The 18811-nt window shown below is 36.1% G+C and overlaps 2 protein-coding genes across 2 annotated transcripts; both read left to right on the top strand.

Annotated features, from left to right (window-relative positions):
* The first annotated feature begins 5736 nt into the window (after window positions 1-5736).
* On the top strand, window positions 5737-8323 carry LOC108986307 (L-type lectin-domain containing receptor kinase S.4-like). Its single transcript, XM_018958886.2, has one exon. The coding sequence runs from the start codon at window positions 5870-5872 to the stop codon at window positions 7943-7945; it is 2076 nt and encodes a 691-aa protein (XP_018814431.1). The 5' UTR covers window positions 5737-5869; the 3' UTR covers window positions 7946-8323.
* Window positions 8324-15573: 7250 nt separating this feature from the next.
* On the top strand, window positions 15574-18167 carry LOC108986380 (L-type lectin-domain containing receptor kinase S.4-like). The gene has a single exon (XM_018958997.2). It carries the CDS (start codon window positions 15932-15934, stop codon window positions 17993-17995), a length of 2064 nt encoding a protein of 687 aa, XP_018814542.1. The 5' UTR covers window positions 15574-15931; the 3' UTR covers window positions 17996-18167.
* The last annotated feature ends 644 nt before the right edge of the window (window positions 18168-18811 follow it).

Raw genomic sequence — 18811 nt, 5'->3', positions numbered from 1 at the left:
ATATAAAAATAAAAGCTTTTATATTTTTTTAGTTGTCCTTGGATCATTGAGTATTGTGGTTGAATTCTACACAATTTATATATTTTGTTAAGAAAATTATTATTAAAATATTTAAAATCTTTTAATTTTCATATTGTTCATATTACTGTAACGTTTTGTTATCATTATAATATTTGTTAAAATTTATTTTTCTGCTCTTATATATTAAATTATTAACTAATTAATTTTTTTTAAAAAATATTATTTTTATACATCATATTCTTTTTTTAAACATATTATTTTTAATTAGATAAATGAACAAACGTGCTTTGCACGTTATATAACCGCTATATATATATATATATATATATATATATATATATTGTTTCGATCATCGACGGATACACGACACAGCTTCTACCTAACCCAAATTAATGATTATGTAACCAACTTTAATAATATGACATCGGAAGAAAAATTACATAATTATAAATATTTAAAGATTAAGTAATAATTAAACTTTTATATATAATTCCACCGACCGTATAGTAGTTGTGACCGGCACCATTTTATAAGGAAGGAGATCATGAATAGTTGAAGTCTTAATTATCCTTCTACACTTTATTATAAGTTTCGAATTTCAGTCAATTTTGGAGGGCTAAAAGTAATTCCAAGTGGTACTTAAAAAGGAAACATATTTCCCAAAATGCATTGTACTTTCTTGTTTTGGTTTATGTTTTTCCTATTTATTTCTCAATTGATCATCAAACGTACGTACATCTTGAAGGGTGTGGAGACAACATGTTTGGTGTTGTCTCCGGCCTGTTTTATAAACTGATCATGTTAGTATAAAAACATTTATAAGTTTGGATTTTGGCCTTATGATAGAGAGAGACAGACTGTCCATTTCTATTTTCTTGTATTCACTTTGCCTTTAGTGGTTTGGAAAGCACCGTAACGGATGCAATATTATGCATGCTCGCTCGAGTTATTTATTATTCGAACAATCTTATATACAATCTTTATTTAGAGATTACATTACAAGTTTAATTAATTTTATTTTTAAATTTTTTTTATAATTATAATAATATATTTATTAAAATAATACTTTTTTTTATTTAATAAAAAATTTACACATACAATCTTTAAATACAGACTGTAAATAAAATCTTTTATTTTTTTTCTTTTATCTTTATTCATCCGTTGGAATAGAAATTCTAACAACCGATCCGAAATTGCTTCAGAATAGGATGGAGATGAGGTGAGCTGTAAAACGTCATCGGACGCATCGCACTCGTTTCATGGAATTTGGTCGCCATTGTAACGAAGGATGAGGATCCCATTAATCGTTTCTTGCCTTTTTTTTATTATAAAAGGATAAGGATCCCATAGGTTGCACAATGTTCAAACGATGACGCATTTAAAAAAAAATGAATTTATTATAAATAAAAATTAATATTTTTATAAAAATTTTATATTTACTCATTTTTTTAAAAAAATTTATAAATATTATTTTATAAATAAAATACGTTTAGTTATCAAATTTACCTTAATTTATTTAAATTTATCATTTAAATTTTTTCAAATTTTAACATAAAATATAATAAATAATTTAACTTTTTTAAATCTTAAAATAATAATAATATTAAAAAATAATATTCTAATAATATTTTATCATCTCAACTCAATTTAACTCATTTCAATTTAAGATCAAAACTAAAGATATCGGAGTGAGTTTTTTTTTTTCATTTTGTTTTGAGATCAAACACAACAAACATCGATTAATATTCAGACTGTTAAAGGTGTAGCATTTCTCAAATTGAAATACATGAAAAAGTAAGTACTTTTATATGATTTTATCCTCCACTAAGTTCAAAACTTTCTTAGCAAACTTATGAGCCGCCCATTAACATATCTTTCAACATTATGAGCAGCGTGCCAAACTTGCCCACTATTCATTACACCTTTAAATGCTTCGATACATAATATGAATCTATTTGTTAAATTATCACTTCTTTCAACATTTTATTTTATTTTATATATAGAAGAGAGAAATTTGATCATTAATTCTCTTAATGAAAAATTAGAAGTGTTGTTAATTGATCTAAAGATCTTGACAGTTATCTAAAAACTTAAATTGATGAGAAAATACAAATTTTCTTATTTATTTTTTATATTTTAAACATTCATTTTTATATATAGGCTAGACTCTCTTTTAATAGATGACTCAATACGTAAATTATTTAATTAAATAAAATAGAGTATAAAGTTAAAATTTAAACTCAAGTCCTCTATTTTAATATTGTGTAAAATCGTTAAAAATTTAAACCGATAAAAAAGTATAGATTTTATTATTTATTTTTTATATATTAACACTACTTGAGTTTGTTTTATTTAGAACCAGCATCGCCAGCTTGTCACGCTAATATGGAGCGAGTTTTTTTTAAAAATATTTTCTTTTTATTTGTATAATAATGCAGCAAAACTTTAGAAACTCAAATTAAATGCTAGCCAGGACAGCCCTAGTTTTGGAGAGAATCCTGTGCTGTATCTTTATTAATAAAAGAGCCGTGCTATATACAGTCCTCTTTAGAGGACTGTATTGCAGACCCAGTATATGAAAGGACTAAATTGTCCCCATTTTTAATCTTGAATTGACTACATTACCCCATCTTTCTTCTCCCCACCCCCTTTTCTCGCAATTCCACCATACATTCAGTTGCTCCATCCCTCCCACCTCTGCAACCAGTACCATCACCTCTGTTCCTTTCTCAAAGTATCCTTGTATTCAGGTACGGTTTCTAGGATGGGAAACTGGAAGAAAGTTTTGGGTTTTTTCTGGTAAAGTCGTTTCTTTTTTGGTTTTTATAAATGATTTGGATTTTCTGTGTGTGTGTGGTTTGTAGGCAGAAACGGAAATGGAATGCGTGGAAGCTGCGTTGAAGACCAGTTCTAGGAAGGAAATGACGGTGAAATCGACCCCACAGTTGGTTTTCCAGGATTTGTCGCCTGGAAATGGGCAAAATGGCGTGGGTTGCGACGATTTTTTTGTGGATGAGCTCCTGGACTTGTCTAATGAAGATGGGTTTGTGAAGGAAGAGCCAGCAGAAGAAGAAGAGGAACAAGAGGAAGAAGAACACAAGGCAATGGAAAAATAAACCACCTTCAGAACCAAACTATTCCATACCTTAAGGAACCGAACATCATTACTCCGGAGAATCAAATTAGGAATAGAGAAAATAATAAGAATAAGAAAGAGGATTGATCGAAATGAGCAATCTACAAAGCCTCTTTCCTAGTCCACTGTCGCCATTGACGTAAATCACAGCTCCATTGTTCTATTGAACAACTTCATTTCCTAGTCCACTGTCACATTTCATCATCGTCTTTCTTCCTTCTTGGCTTCCTTCATCTCCAAATTTATTTTGTTATTTTTGTGAAAATGATTAGTCCATCCATCAAAACTTGACTGCGATTTTGACTTCACTGGGCGACGACGATGGCGATGGCGATTTCATCTGGGTATGGGATACGATTTCATCTCGGCGCAAGGGGGGACTGGTATTGACTTCACTGGGCGCAAGAGGGCTATGTCCTCATTCTTTTGATTTCATCAGGTTCGGACCTGATTTGTTCCCTGTAATGAAACGCAGTGTTTCATTTTCTTTAATGAAACGCTGCGTTTTATTAAAGGACTGTATTGCAGTCCCCATTCGGGGACTGCAATAAGAATTTTCCTTATTGAGCAAAATAGTAAATAAAATAGAGAGTTTACACGATTTCGGGAAGGAGACATTCTTCTTACGGTCATCAGAGGTTTTTCATTTGAAAAAAATAAAAAAGAAAGGGCTGCCATGCAGTTTTACTTTTACTTAATTATTAAAGAAATAATTTTAAGTATATTAAAATTTTTTTTGAATATTAAAATATATTAAAAAATGTAAATAAAAAAATTAAAAAATAAGATAAGAGAGGTGGTACCCAGCGGTAGAAGTGATGGACACAAGGTGAAAACGTGTCTGCTATATATGGAAACTTTTATTCAATTATGTTGGAAAATGTGTTCTCTTTTTTTTTTGATCGTGCTACAGCCCCCGCTGGGGGCTCTCGCTGGGGCTGTAGACATATATTGTATGTGTTTTTTTTAAGTTATTTTTTATATAATATTTTTTAATATTTTTTAAAAAATAAAATAAATTTAGAACATCATTAAAAACATTTTCTTAATCAAGAAGTAAAAAAAAAGTTATTAAAAATACTTCCTTAATCACGAAGTAAAATAAAAAATCATAAAAAAATATTTTATATTTTATTTCGTGATTAAGCAAGTATTATTTAATAATATGATAAATTTTTTTATTTTTTAAAAATATTTAAAATTATTAAAAACATCTATATAAAAAAAAATTAAAAAATACACATAAAAAAATACACTAGAGCTCCAACGGGAGCTCCAACATTATCCTTTTTTTTTTTTTTTTGGCAAAAGAAAAAAACGTGTTCTGTCAAATCGATAGTATACAGACTATAATTACTAAATGAGCTTTGCTACACAACCTCCACCACACTCTACACTTTTTTAAATTTTTTAAATTTTTAATATTTTTTTTAAAATTTTTTTTTGAGTTTATTCTTTTTAAATTATTTTAAATTTTTTATTCATTATTTATATAATAAATATTTAATAAAAGAAAAAAAATAAAAATTAAAAATAATGTGGAGTGTGGAGGTTGTATGAATAGTAAGAGGTTGAGTAGATTTTTTGTTACTAAATATATAGAAAAGGAAAACAAAGGGTGCGGCTACTATACCGCCCTGACCGCTGGGTAGTAAATTTTTTTTTTTATATTTTTTAAATATATTTAAATATATTTAAAAAATAAAAATATATATTAATATATTTAAAATTATTTTTTTAATTATTAAAAAAAAAATTGACCAACAGTTAAATAAAAGTGTCAAACAAAATGGGCATAAAAGTGTTTTCCGAAAAACAATTATTTATGAAGGGTCCTGTTCTTGCTACTTAATTAGTAAAGGAAAACGTGTTTGGCTAAGGAAAAAATTAAAAGAGTGGGTGACTTAAGGTTGTTGGAGAACATAATGACATAATGTAACTGCAAGCTGTAGTCCACCATCTGAATCTGATTTATGTATATGATTTCTTTCTGTTAAAAGTGTTAAAGAGTACATTCCAGCGAGCAGTTGCTCTGCATTTACTCAGCTTCGTAAAAAGCACAAGTTTTCCTTGTTTGTTTTGCAGTTGTGGCTTCCTGTTTAAATTGAAAATTTTTACTCATTATTTTAAGAGCAATGATAGGTACAGTCTCTACTTAGAGATTGTATGTACAGGTCTAAATTATTTTAATTTTAAAATTTTTTAAAATTATAAAATTATCCCTCCTAAAATAATATTTTTTCTTATTTAATAATATGCCTGCACATGCAGTCCCCACTTGAAGACTGTAAATAAAATTTCTCATATTTTAATATCATATATCATACATATATTTTTTTTTCACTTATTATATATATATATATATTGTATGAATGATGAAAATTCTTTTAATTTAATAAAATATTTAAAAAAAATAAAAATAAATATGGTGATTGATGTAAGAATTACGATAAAAGTGCTTTTAAATTTTAACCATAAGCTGAATTTCCCGTGCGAGTCCTCGGAAAAATTACTGCTTGAATAGCAACACAACACCGAGTACAGAAAATCCTTTACTTTCTTCCACCCCTTCATGTTCGCCCAACAACAACAAAAACAAAACTCAGTTCCTCTTCTTCCAACGCTCCCACACCTACCCACACGGTTTTAGTATCAATTTAATACCCTGTAATTCCTCTGCTTCTCAAAACTCAGTTCTCTTTTCCCTCACACATGGCAGAAAAACTAATCTCTCTCTTGGTTTTCCATCTACTTCTTTACCCAGTAAAGCCTGATTTAGACAATGGTGCACCCTTGTTGAGAGGGTTTAGCGATGGGTTCAATGCTGCAAGCAACAACGTGAGCTTACACGGCGTTGCTGCAATTGAGAGAAACGGCTTGCTTAGGCTGACAAACGACTCTCTCCATGCTGTCGGCCATGCGTTTTATTCTTATCCAATCCAATTCAAGAACTCCAGCGGCCAAGTAAATTCCTTCTCCACCTCGTTCGCTTTTGCTATAATCGACCAGAGTGGGAAACAAGGCGGCAGTGGCCTCGCTTTCACAATCTCTCCAACAAAAGATCTTCCTGGGACTCTTCCAGGGCCTTATCTTGGCCTATTCAACGCCACCAATGATGGGAACTTCGCAAACCACGTGGTTGCGGTAGAATTTGACACTGTCAAGGACTTGGAGTCCAGAGACGTCGACGACAATCATGTTGGGATCGACATCAATAGCGTAGCATCGATCACGTCTGTTCCCGTCGTGCAATTTAAGGGTAGTGATACCAACAATGTTTCCATCAACTTGAAGAGGGGTCAGGTAATTCAAGCATGGATCGAATACAACTCGCGAATAAATCAACTAGATGTAAAGGTTTCGCTGGAGTCTGCTAAACCCAAGTCAATACTTCTATCCATTAAAAAGAACCTCTCAGAAATTCTTCAAGAATCTATGTATGTCGGTTTTTCTGCTTCAACTGGTTCATCCGCTAGCCAGCATTATATTTTGGGTTGGAGCTTCAACGTGAATGACGAGGCTAAAAGTCTCTATTTGGATAAACTCCCTAAGCTTCCCACGTTTCCTGGGACCAAAAATAATCACACAAAAATAATAATTGCTGTCTCAGTTTCAGGTGCCTTGGCTGTGATTCTGGGGACCGCTTTGGCCTTTTACATATTCAAGAAAATCAAGAAGTCTGACGCGGTAGAAGCCTGGGAGCATGATGTTGGTCCGCATAGATTTTCTTACAAGGAGCTGAAGAAAGCAACGAGGAGTTTCAGCGACACAGAGCTACTTGGGTTCGGTGGGTTCGGTCGAGTTTATAAAGGAACTCTGCCAAACTCAAACACCCAAGTTGCTGTTAAGCGTATTTCCCACGATTCAAGACAGGGCTTGCAAGAATTCGTGTCCGAAGTTGGTAGTATTGGTCGTCTTCGCCATAGAAACCTGGTTCAATTATTGGGTTGGTGTCGTCGGGAAGGCGATCTACTGCTTGTTTATGATTTTATGCCTAACGGAAGCTTGGATAAGCATCTCTTTGATGTGCCTAAAACAATCCTCAGTTGGGATCAAAGGTTCCAGATCATCAAAGGAGTGGCTTCAGGGCTTCAATACTTACATGATGAGTGGGAACAGGCTGTGGTTCACAGAGACATCAAGGCGGGAAATGTTTTACTGGATTCTGACTTTAACGGAAAGCTGAGTGATTTCGGTCTTGCAAAACTATACGAGCACGGTTCCAACCCAATCACTACAAGGGTGGTGGGCACGCTGGGTTATTTGGCACCTGAGCTGACGCGCATAGGCAAGCCTACAACCAGCTCGGATGTGTTTGCCTTCGGTGCTTTGATGCTAGAAGTGGTATGTGGTAGAAGGCCCATAGATTCCAAAGCATCCCCAGAGGAGCTCGTGTTGGTGGAATGGGTGTGGGAGAAGTGGAGGGAAGGAGCAATACTTGATGTTGTAGATTCAAGGTTGGAGGGTAAGTTCGATGAGGTTGAGGCAGTTTTGGTGCTCAAACTGGGATTAATGTGTTCGAATGATACGCCCGAGGCACGCCCCACGATGCGGTTGTTGGTTAGGTACCTGGAGGGGGAGTTGGCGCTGCAGGAGGAGGTGGCAGTTCCTTATGGGAGAAATGGTAGTACTTCTGGTCGTGGTGTTGAGTTTGAGGATTATGTGCGATCTTTTCCGACCACGTCTTTTTCGAATTCTCGAAAGGGCAGCACGTGGACTTCGGACGGTAGTGATGGTGATGCTGATATTGAATCTGGTTTAACCCCCACAAATTTGAGTTCACAGTAGAGATGATGGTATGTAGAAACGAGGGGGTTGGAAGCAGTGACAATACTTCCCTTTCTTTGGTTTCGTATTTCTTTGTTCGAATGTAAATATACTGTTAAGAATTGAGAGAATGATATTTTTATTACACTTCATTTACATTTCACAAATGATGAAATAAATAGATGTAAAGAATTAGTGGATGCTTGAATTGTGGAAGGATTTGTGGAAGTGATATGGTATTGTAGAAGACAAAGTGGCTTAATTTGTGAAAGTGATATGGTATTGTGGAAGACAAAGTGGCTTAATTTGTACAAGGATTTGTGGAAGTGATGTGGAAGACAAAGTTGATTAATTTGTGGAAGGATTTGTGGAGATGATGTGGAAGACAAAGTGGCTTGATTTGTGGAAGGATTTATGCAAGTTATATGTCGATACTCCCCCTCAAGTTGGCGCATCGAGATTCGTAATGCCCAACTTGCAGAGAAAATGGTGAAAGAGATCCTGGCCTAATGCTTTGGTCAAGATGTTAGCAACTAGCTCATGAAAGGAAGTATGAATAGCGGTAAGAAGTCCAGACCGAATTTTATCACGAACGATATGACAATCAATTTCAATATGTTTAGTTTACTCATGAAACACGTGATTGTGAGCGATGTGTAGAGCAGATTGATTATCATAATATAGGCTGATATGTTCAAAGTGAGAGACACCAAGATCAGTGATGAGCTGTTTCAACCAAGTAAGTTCGCAAGTGGTAACAGTCATGGCGCGGTATTCAGCTTTAACGGATGAATGGGCTACTGTGGTTTGTTTTTTTGTGTGCCAAGAAATAGGACAGGTGTCAATCTGAACAAAGTAGCTGGATGTGGATTGACGAGTAGTGGGGCAACTGGTCCAATCGGAATCAGTGTAGGCAGTAACATGGAGAGTGTTGGAGGAAGGGAAAAAATGTCTTGCCCAGGATTGCCTTTGATGTAGCGAAAAACTCGAGTGGCAGCCTACATGTGAGGGGCACGAGGAGCGTGCATGAATTGACTGAGAATGTTCACAGCAAAGATAATATCAAGACGGGTGATAGTAAGATATATGAGACGGCCAACAAGTCGTTGATAAGTACAAGGATCGGGAAGGAGAGTGTCGTCGTGATTGGTGAGCTTCAGGTTTTGTTCCATGAGAAATGATGCAGTTTGAGCACCAAGTTGACCACTATTAGATAAGATGTCAAGCGCATATTTGCGTTGGTTGAGAAATATGTCTTGGGGTGAGCGATCAACTTCTAGACCAAGAAAATATTTGAAAGGACAGAGATCTTTCGTTTTAAAGTGTGTGGAGAGAACACTTTTGAAGTTCTCAATTTGTGAGTGATCATTGCCAGCGACCAAAATATCGTCAACATAAATAAGAACAAGAGTGATACTGGAAGAAGTAACCAAGGTAAATAAAAAATAATCTGCCCGAGATTGAGAAAAACCTGCATCAAGAAGCACAATAGTTAGTTTAAAAAATTAGTTGCTGAAAGCTTGTTTAAGGCCGTAGAGGGATTTGCGTAGGTGATAAACACGAGTGTCTTCTTTCAAACAATAACCAGGAAGGGGGGTCATGTAGACTTCCTCATCAAGGTCGCCATATAAGAAGGCGTTATTAACATCAAGTTGGTGGATGATCCATTGTCGAGAAGCAATGACAACCAATAAACACCGAACAATAGTCATCTTGGCAACGAAAGCAAAAGTCTCATGATAGTCAATGCCTTCAACTTGAGAATAGCCTTTGGCGACGAGCCGAGTTTTGTATCTTTCGATAGAGCCATTCGTATTGAGTTTAGTTTTGAACATCCATTTTCAACCAATGGGTTTCTTGTCAGGAGGGAGAGGCTCAAGCGTCCAAGTGGAATTATTTTCAAGAGCATGAAGTTCAATAGACATAGTGTCTCACCAATGGGCCTGACGAATAGCAGCGAAATAACAAGAAGGGTTAACAGAAACAATGAGAGCATTTAAAAAAATAAGATGAAAGGATGAGAAACGAGAATAAGAAAGAAAAGTAGATAAAATGTGAGCAGTACCTAAGGTTGATGTAATGAGTGAAGATGCAGTGGGCTCGATATGTATGATCGAGCATATATAGTCCTGAAGATATGAGGGTCGAGTAGTGGTGCGACAAGGACGAGTATGAGGAAAAGGAGGAGGGGAGGGAAAATATTCGGAAATAGTAGTAGAAGGAGGTGATGGTAAGACGAGTTCAAGAATGGGGAGAGGAATGATAGGTAGAGATGTGGGTGAAGGATGATGAATGTCCTAGAAAGGAAACTGATGTTCATGAAATGTGATATCACGGGAATAAAAAACGATTTGAGTGTCTAGATTGTAGACTTTGTATGCTTTATAAGTGTTAGGATAACCGAGAAAAAAACACATAGATGCACGGGGAGAAAATTTGTCACGGGAAGCATGGAGAGTTTGGGCATAACAAAGACAACCAAACACTCGTAGGTGGTCATAATTTGGTGGGATATCAAAGAGAAGTTTAAAAGGAGATTTATTAAGAGATAAGTAGCGATGATGACATACTCACCCCAAAATTTTAAAGGTAAGTGAGCTTGAAATTGTAGACTACGAGCAACATTTAAGAGATGCTGATGTTTACGTTCCACAACACCGTTTCATTGTGGAGTTTCAATACAGGTACGTTCATGAATGATGTCGTTATTGTGGAGATAATGTTGAAATTTGTGAGAAAGAAATTATTGGCCATTGTCAGTTCGAATAATTTTAACCGTGGTGTTGAACTGATTTGGGATAAGAGCAAAAACATGCATGAGGTTAGTGTATGCTTCGAATTTATAGCGTATGAGATAGATCCAAGTGGTGCGAGACAAATCGTAAAAAAAGGTAAGAAAATAATGTGCACCACAAATAGAAGAAATATGATAACCACCCTATATATCGCAAAAAATTCTATTTAAAGCCATAACACTTTTATTAGCATGAAAGGGAAAATGTAGCCTAGTGTGTTTAGAACGATCACAAATATCACAATCAGAGATAACATGGAGATTATTGAAAAGGTTAGGAATAACTAAGCGGGAAGATGACCTAGGCGTTGGTGCCATAAAATCTTATTAGCAGTGGTCTGTGTAGAAAGAGCCATGGTGGGTGTACATATAAAGTCCATTGCAAAGTTCACCTGCCTCAATCAGCCTTGTCGAGTGCGGGTCCTAAAAAAAAACAGTAGAATAGGAAAAAGAACAATGCAAGAAGTAGTATTGGTGAGCTTAGGGACAAAAAGGAGATTAAAAAGAAATTTAGGGACAAAAAGAACATTGTGTAAAGTGAGGTGTTCGGCTATTGTACATGTGTCGATACCCTCGATTTTAATCATGTGGCCATTAGGTAAAGTGACCATTTGGTCATGAGAAGAAGAGACTTCAGTCATGGCATAGGTGATTAGTGGCACCACTATCCACCACCTAGTCACAGCAACTATCAAAGAGAGAGGAAGATGAGACATTACCCACGAAGTTGGCACTGGTCGGTTTGAGCAAATCAAGAAGCTTTTGATAGAGGTCTAGCGCCAAACTAGGGATTGGGGAGGAAGTGGAGGCTTGGTGAGCCATCGGCAACAAACTAGTGTGTGGTTTGTTGACAAGGGATGACCGCTGTCTGCCGCGAGGTTCGTGTCTTACTGGGTATCTGATAATGCGCCAGCAACGGTCACAGGAGTGACCATTTTTGCCGCATTCGGTGGGACCTTTCATGGGTTCACCGGAGTGAACGACAAATATGTGGGTTTCCGACGATGGTGGCCTAACATGGAGGAGGCGCTGATGTTCTTTCTGAAAAAGAATGGAAAATATTTTGGTAATAGGTGGAAGGGACTCCATAGGTAGAATTTGTGTTCTAAGTTGGGAAAAAGAGTCATTGAGGCCAAGTAAAACTGGTAAACTCTCTCATCTTCAGCTTGTTGTTTCAATTTTTTGAGGTCATTGGTTATTTGTAAGTGATCGAGTTCATCCCAAAGTTGCTTGATTTGGTTGTTATATTCATGGACATAGTGATTGCGTTACTGCAGGGAGGATAACTCACACTTGAGATGGTAAATTCTAGCATTATTGTCATGACAAAAACGTGATTGAAGATCAAACCACACTGCTCGAGGATCAGTATGGAATTCAAGGGAGTTGACTATGGAAGGGCTAATGGAATTAAGGAGCCAGATAAGAACTATATCTTTTGTTTGGTTCCATTGGGTATAATCGGTAGAGGTGGATTCGAGTGGAGTAAGAATGCCATAAAAAACGAGTTTGTTTTTGGCATTAATTGCACGAGTCATGACTTTTTCTCATTTGGAGAAATTGTCGCTAGTGAGAAGACCAGAAACAAGGATGAGGCTAGGAGAGTCGGAGGGATGGAGGAGGTATATAGAGGAAGAAGGGTTTGAGAAAAAGATCATGGGAACCTGAGGTAGAGGACTAGTTTGCTCTGATACCATGTTAAGAATTGAGAAAATGATATTTCTATTACACTTCATTTACATTCCACAAATGATGAAATAAATAGATACAAAGAATTAGTTGATGCTTGAATTGTGAAGGATTTGTGGAAGTGATAGGTTATTGTGGAAGACAAAGTGGCCTAATTTGTGTAAGAATTTGTGGAAGTGATGTGGAAGACAAAATTGCTTAATTTGTGGAAGTGATATGTCGATATAGGGAAATGCTTTGGGTCCCGAATTCAGGACCCAAAATGTGTCCCGAATGTTTTTTTTGTTTTTTTTTTATTTTTTATTTACTGAATGATTAAAAAAATATTTTTTAATGATGTTGTAATTTTTTTTATTTTTTTTAAAATATTTATGATGATTAAAAAAATACATAAAAACAAAAAAACAAAAAAATAAAAAAAATAAAAAGCCTATTCGGGACACAAAATGGGTCCCGAATTCGGGACCCATAGCAGTGCCCGTCGATATATATCAATCAGCATCTATGAACGAACTTGCAGAATTCATAAGACCGAGTTTGACTATGATGCTGAGATCAGCTTGAGATCGACAAGAAATTAATTCTAGTTGTTGATTGGGTTTGGGCCTGCAAAGCTAAGGTTTTGAAGCCGTCCCATTACTATTTTTTTTATTATAATTAGGCCCATCACATCATTCAGGAAACAGTTAACTTATCAGAAAAAAAGAAAAGAAGAAGCAAAATGGTGAATATGGAAATTAATTATAAAGCAACTACAAACAGTGGCAATTAATGCAACGCTCGAAAGGAGAAAAATTCGACCATTTGATCCTCATCTAAGCGGTTTGGGTTCGGGGACATCAAGATTTGCCTCCAGTCGGAATCTGGATATCCATTGCTCCAAATCAAATACTCGGATTAAAGGAGAGAAAGGATACATCGCTTTTAATTCGAGTTCATCAATTTTTATTTATTTTTAATTATAACCATTTCATCGTTTATTTTTTATTCTACAAAAACCAATTTGAACCGTATGTATCTCTCGGCTTATTATATTTGCAATATTTTTGTTGTATGTATGGTACGTACTCCATTTTCCCCTGTTTCAGTTCTTGAAGCAGATGGCAAAGAATCCAAAATGCATGATCATAAGTCATTAACCTTAATAGATGGAGATTAGATTATAGGTATTCCAGAAGTATCAGATTTTAACATTTCCTGCTTATAAAAATAGAAAACAAGATATTTATAACTGTGAATTGTACAACTATTGCGTAATCGTTTTAAAAAAAATAAATAAAATATGGGACCTATATGAAAAAAATTAATTTTTTAATAGTAGACCCTACTCTTTTTTAAAATGATTACGTATTTTACGATTGTAGGTAGAATTACTAATAAAAATAAGAGAAATAATAGTTACAGTAGTGAGTACACAAACGCACAATGATAGTTGCAGTCGTAAGTGCACAAGTACTATACAATCACTTTGAAAAAAATAAATAAATACGAAACCCACATATAATAATTTTTTAATAGTGAACTTAACTTTTTTTTTAAATAATTGTACGACACTTGCGTACTCCACAATTATATATAACATTACTCTAAAAATAATTAACATATTCCGCCTCCCCTCCCCCCTCCTCTTAGTATTATATATACCATCTATGAACAAAAAAAAAAAAAATAGGGGGACGACTGTTCTTTGAAGTTTGGCCAGTAAAAATCAATTCGGAAGAACAAAAAACGTGTTTCATTCTATGCAAGTAAATACTATAAAAATTACTAACACGTGATCTTTTTTTATTTAAGGTCGGACGGTGAAGGGGACATATGACATGTTGTAATCGTGGGTAAACTTGTGACGCTTAAGATTTTTTTTTTTTGTCTTGTTTTGTTTAAGAACAGGGTGTATATATCAACTTACCACTTACTAATATTATATTTTTAGAAGAAGTGTTGCAATTATAAAAAAAAATTTATAAATTAATATAATTTTATATAATATATTATATCTATTTTATAATAAAAATAATTTTAAAATATTACAAAATTATATTAAGCAGCTTTTTTCTGAAGCAACAGTAGTTAAAATGTCAAGAAAGATTAAAATAAGAATGGAAATTAATATCGATCAATAATAGAAAATAAAGTACCGGGAAATCATTATAAATTTACAAAGAATTGTGCTACATAAAAGTCTTATATTTTACACATTATTTTAAAAATATATAATTTTTTTTTATTATATTTCATAAAATATAAAAATAAAATAATAAAATTATATATTTTTAAATAATGTATAAAAGTATGAAGTTTATCTCTAAAATTTTTTATTTATAAATACTTCTAAATAAATTTTTTCCTGGGTTCAATCAAAGGTTCAAACCCGGTGGGTGAGTTTCAAGAAAAATGTTATACCACCGTTATTAGATACCAATTTTGAGTCCCGCTACACGTCGCACTCCACTATGGCATTTCTTTAACTTTTTTAATTTTTCACTTGCTTCCCGCATTTGACTTTCTCCCTTCACTTCCACTTTCTTCTTCTTTATTATTATTATTTTTTCTAATCCTATGCAGTTTCATCACTTTTGTATGAATATTCAAATAAATTATAGATTAGTCGAGAAACTTGATGAACAATTACAGAAAAGGTAATTGCCAGACGTTCCTCTTTTTGCGTTGAGAAAATTAGCCGCAAGCAGAGATCAGCATGCAAGGTCGTTGGGAACAATATTACAATCATTAATCAAGAAATCTACTGTGATAAACCTAGACCAGTGATAAACAAGAGTGGTCCACCGAAATAATAGATTCAGAAAAAATTCAAATTAAAAAATCCAAATGAAATATGGAAATTGAGAAATCTATTGTGAAGGAGATAAAATGCAGAGGTTTTGTTTCCCGAATTTGAGGTCGAATGAAAAGCAAATGGCGTTAGAAATGTGTCTCTTGTGCCGGTTGGAGATGGGTATCTTGTGCGTCGGAGTTTGGGTGCAGTCAATCGGGGGCACTGGTTTGTCTCTTGTGTGTCGGGGTTCGAGTGCAGCAGCATTGGTTTGGGGAAAATGAAATGGATGAAAGTGAGAGTGTAGAGGTCCAGAGGATTAAAAGGAAAAAAAAAAAAGAAGTGAAAGTAGAGGTGAAAAATGAAAGTGTGAAGGAGAAAGTCAAACGCGGATGCACAAGCAAGTGAAAAATAAAAAAAGTGAAAAAATGCCAGGGATTCAAAATTGGTGTTTAATAACGGTGGCTATAGCATTTTCCGAGTTTCAATTACTCAAGTGTTCGGTGGACTGAAGGGTGGTGGGGTGGGCTGCCTTCCATCACAATCTCAAACCCTTTGGTGAAATCAGATTTTCTTCTCACGCCCCCCCTACATACGGCTATCTTTCCCTCTTCCCTTTCCTTACTCTCCAACCAATCGAAGGAAAATGTGAACAAAACAGTTCAAATATTTTTCACAAGAACTCGCCCACCATATAACATAACACACCTGCACATCCTCAAGTTCACGCAGCTCATTTCTGATTTCAGCCATGGCAGAAAGACTCCTACTTTTCTGGATTTTCTTTGTTCTCTCAACCCCCGCAAGGTCTCAGCTCGACGAATTCTTCTTTAACGGGTTCAAAGGTGCAGACAGCAACATGAGCTTGAATGGCGCCTCAGAGATCCAAGACAATGGCATACTACGGCTAACAAACGAATCGCAGCGAGTGCTTGGCCACGCGTTTTACCCACGTCGAATCCAATTCAAGAACTCCACGAATGGTAAAGCTTTCTCCTTCTCCACCGCCTTTGCTTTCGCCATAGTCCCCCAGTATGCGACTCTTGGCGGCCATGGCCTCGCCTTCACAATCTCTCCCACGAAAGAGTTTCCGGGGGCCCTTCCAAGCAATTATCTTGGCCTACTCAACGCCAGCGACGTTGGCAACTTCTCTAACCACATACTCGCGGTGGAGTTTGACACTGTACAGGACTTCGAGTTCGGAGACATCAAAGATAACCATGTTGGCATCGACATCGACAGCTTAGTATCAAACAAGTCTGTTCCGGCGGCTTATTTTGATGGTAATAACTCAAAGCAAGATCTTAATTTGCAGAGCGGTCAGGTAATTCAGGCATGGATTAAATATGATGCGCAAAATAATCGATTAGATGTAAAGCTTTCACCTTCATCTGTGAAACCAAGGTATACACTTCTGTCCTTTGAAGTGGACCTCTCATCAATTCTTCAAGAGTCCATGTATGTAGGATTTTCTTCTTCAACTGGTTTGCTCGCCAGCTCGCATTATATCATGGGCTGGAGCTTTCAAATGAATGGAGAGGCTAAAAGCCTCAATTTAGATAAGCTCCCTGCACTCCCAGGGCCTAAAGAGAATCATTTGGGCCCGATCATTGGTGTTTCTGTTTCAGGTTCTTTGTTGATGATTCTGGGTATTGGTTTGTCTGTTTACCTCGTTAGAAAAATCAAGAACGCTGATGGAGTTGAAGTCTGGGAGCTTGATGTTGGTCCACACAGATTTTCGTACCAGGAGCTCAAGAAAGCAACAAGGGGTTTCAGAGACAAAGAGCTACTTGGGTTTGGTGGGTTCGGTCGAGTTTATAAAGGAACTCTGTCAAATTCGAACACCCAAGTCGCTGTTAAGAGAATTTCGCATGAATCAAAGCAGGGTTTGCGAGAATTCATGTCGGAGATTGCCAGTATTGGTCGTCTTCGTCATAGGAATTTAGTTCAATTGTTAGGATGGTGCCGGCGGCGAGGCGATCTGTTGCTTGTCTATGATTTTATGCCCAACGGAAGCTTGGACAAGTGCCTCTTTGATGATCCTGAAACAATTCTGAGCTGGGAGCAAAGGTTCAAAATCATCAAAGGTGCGGCTGCAGGGCTTTTATATTTACATGAAGAGTGGGAACAAACTGTAATTCACAGAGACATCAAGGCAGGGAATGTTTTGGTAGATTCTGAGTTAAATGGACGACTTGGAGACTTTGGTCTTGCTAAACTATATGAGCACGGCTCCAATCCAAGCACTACCACGGTGGTGGGCACGTTGGGTTATCTAGCCCCGGAGCTAACACGCACAGGCAAACCGACAACCAGCTCAGACGTGTATGCGTTTGGCGCTTTGTTGCTTGAAGTGGCCTGTGGAAGAAGACCCATTGAGCCTAAAGCGTTGCCTGAAGAGCTGTTCCTGGTGGACTGGGTGTGGGAGAAGTGGAGAGCAGGAGCAATTCTCGAGGTTGTAGATCCAAGGTTTGGGGGTGAGTTCAATGAGCACGAGGCTGTTGTTGTGCTCAAACTAGGCTTGATGTGTTCCTACAATTCACCGAAAGCACGCCCCACCATGAGGCAGGTTGTGAGGTACTTGGAAGGGGAAGTGCCCCTGCCTGAGGCTGTGGAAGCACCAGATGCGTATGATGAAAAAAAGGTTGGTGCTGGTGGTAGTGAGTTAGAGGATTATTTGCATTCTTATCCAACATCGTCCAATTATGAGAAAGTGAGCATGCAGTCATCGGTCGGCGATGATAAAGACGCTGATCTTGAAGCTGGTCGTTCAACCTCACCTCTTTCATTACCCAGTAGAGGTGATGCTAGATAGCCATGACATAGCTTCAAGTCTTCTTTTTCGTTTTATCTTTTTTTTTTTTTTTTTTTTTTTGGGTGGGGGGACTTTCAATTATACGGTTAGTAAATTTTTGTTCTTATGTAAATAGTAGTCGCCCTTTTTTTTTCCCTCTGGTTGAAAATAGATTAGTAGAATTTGTTTTGTAATTCAAGAATCTTTTCTTTTTTAATCTTCTCGATAATATCATAAAAGTATATTAAATTGTGAATATAATTAATATGGGAAAGATTCCCGCATACAAAACAACAATAAAAAATACATAAAAGCTGTCTAAATTGTTCGGTTAAGGCTTTTGTATGAACAAGCGATGAGATTGTAGGAGACGATCTTGATGCAGAGAACAAGAACCACGTGATGCTATACCTAGTATTTGGATCCAAGTATTGTTGGAGTAGGCCGCTGTCCTTAGGAGATGTTAGGCAGAAGGATGATGATAGTGGCAAACCGTGTAAGTGGAAAGCGGGAATAAAAACAGAGGTGCAAGATCGGGAGAGGTGGAACCAGATATACTCTTTGAAGCCAAAAAAGAGGGGGAATAAAAGAATATGCCGAGAAATAAAGAGGGATGGTGAGGGAACGCTTAGGGAGGAGGCCAGAGGGGCTCTTCAAGGGGAGGAGAATCAGAGAGAGACGAGAAGTAGTTCAAGAACCTATTCAGCATCTCAACCTCGGGAATGTTCCGCCTGAATCCTCAAGTCAATGATTATTTATTTCATGTCCTTTTTGGGTATTCCTGCACTACTTCATATATATGGTGCAATATCTATTGACCAAGAGAAACATGAGAGC

Source organism: Juglans regia, chromosome 7, assembly GCF_001411555.2.
Source record: "Juglans regia cultivar Chandler chromosome 7, Walnut 2.0, whole genome shotgun sequence".
Lineage (NCBI taxonomy): Eukaryota > Viridiplantae > Streptophyta > Magnoliopsida > Fagales > Juglandaceae > Juglans > Juglans regia.
The sequence above is the reverse complement of the archived record's forward strand: the minus strand, read 5'-3'. Positions and strand labels throughout refer to the sequence as shown.

Bases quoted from the DNA above. Each gene is read 5' to 3' on its own strand.
- LOC108986307 (XM_018958886.2), top strand. From the start codon at position 5,870: ATGGCAGAAAAACTAATCTCTCTCTTGGTTTTCCATCTACTTCTTTAC.
- LOC108986380 (XM_018958997.2), top strand. From the start codon at position 15,932: ATGGCAGAAAGACTCCTACTTTTCTGGATTTTCTTTGTTCTCTCAACC.